General features: G+C 46.5%; 1 protein-coding gene across 1 annotated transcript in view; it reads left to right on the top strand.

Annotated features, from left to right (window-relative positions):
- The window catches only part of MYO5B (myosin VB), a 98,547-nt gene that overhangs the window by 22,280 nt on the left and 74,952 nt on the right, over nucleotides 1-1,315 (top strand). Inside the window, exon 5 of the mRNA XM_019518298.1 lies at nucleotides 480-623. Within this exon, the coding sequence (XP_019373843.1) occupies nucleotides 480-623 (144 nt within the window). The remainder of the gene's footprint in view (nucleotides 1-479; nucleotides 624-1,315) is intronic.

Raw genomic sequence — 1,315 nt, 5'->3', positions numbered from 1 at the left:
GGTGAGCTGACCCAAGAATTCCTGGTCAAGCTCCTCTGTTTGGGTAGGGGGTCTATAGTAGACTCCCACCAATAGGTCCCTTTCCCCTCTTCTGCCTTGAACCCTAACCCAAAGCACTTCAGAGTGCTTCTCCCCTGACTCTTTACTAATTAGTGAGGACGTGTATTCCTCCTTGTTATAGAGTGCCACTCCCCCCCTCTCTTTCCTATCCTGTCCCTCTTGTACAGCCTATAGCCCTCGACATTCACTGCCCAATCATGCTTGGAGTCCCACCAAGTCTCCGTAATCCCCACAATGTCTGGGCTGGTGTCAGCCAGCAGGAGGGCGAGTTCCTCCTGCTTGTTCCCCAAGTGTTTGGGGGTGATGCAAACTTATAATGGCACACATCCCACACATTCAACTAGGAGTGGAGTATTTGGCAAAGCCTTTGGACTGCTATAATTGCCCATTTCTTTCCCTTCCTCTTTCCCCTTTCATAGGAGGTTGGTATCGAGAAAGCAGCCATGGACATGACTGTCTTCCTGAAACTACAAAAGCGAGTGAGGGAGCTTGAACAGGAGAGAAAGAAGTTGCAAGCCCAGCTGGAGAAGAGGGAGAGAGAGAAAGAAAACAAAAGCTCCCAGGTAAAAGGGGCCCTTATATTAAAATTAATTTCACATCTATAATTGGCTTTCTTTGAATGCCTTAGGGCACACAGTATGAGAATGAAGATTTGGGAGTATGGGGATCAAGTTAAGAAAGGGCAAATTCATCCTGGAAATAAAAGAAAAATCTCATTGGCAGTTAAGGACAATCATAGCAGAATGGTGTTGTACAATGAGCTAGTTACAACAAACTCAGCAAAAGCACTTGAATTTTAAAAAATTGCCATATTGATGATGTGTAGTTATGAGAAACTACTGGATGACCCAGAGCAACTTTTCCAACTCTGACTTGCATGCTTCTCTGACAATATTTGATGTTCTGGCCTTTCACCATCCAAGATCCTGAAGGGCACGATAAAGTATACACTCAGAAAGCACTACTGCTATGCCAACCCTTATTGTAGGCTTCTGGGCTTGAAGCTAGGTAGCCATCTCCATGGTGGAATGTAGTATTTATGCAGGCTGCATTCTGCACCTGTGGAGAGTAGAGGTACACGGATACATTGGTCCATATCAGCACCAGTAAAAGGAAAATTGACATTATCAGCAGTCAGCTGTTTTTGGCTGATGTGGCCAATAATGTTGCTGGTAAATGCCACGTGCACACCAGCGTCCGGCTGGTAAGTCGGCCAGCATCCGGCTGGTAAGTCTGTTGGGGGGGGGGGGGGGGG

This window comes from Gavialis gangeticus, unplaced genomic scaffold (assembly GCF_001723915.1).
Source record: "Gavialis gangeticus isolate Ggan-Ray unplaced genomic scaffold, GavGan_comp1, whole genome shotgun sequence".
NCBI classification, from domain to species: Eukaryota; Metazoa; Chordata; order Crocodylia; family Gavialidae; genus Gavialis; species Gavialis gangeticus.
The sequence above is the reverse complement of the archived record's forward strand: the minus strand, read 5'-3'. Positions and strand labels throughout refer to the sequence as shown.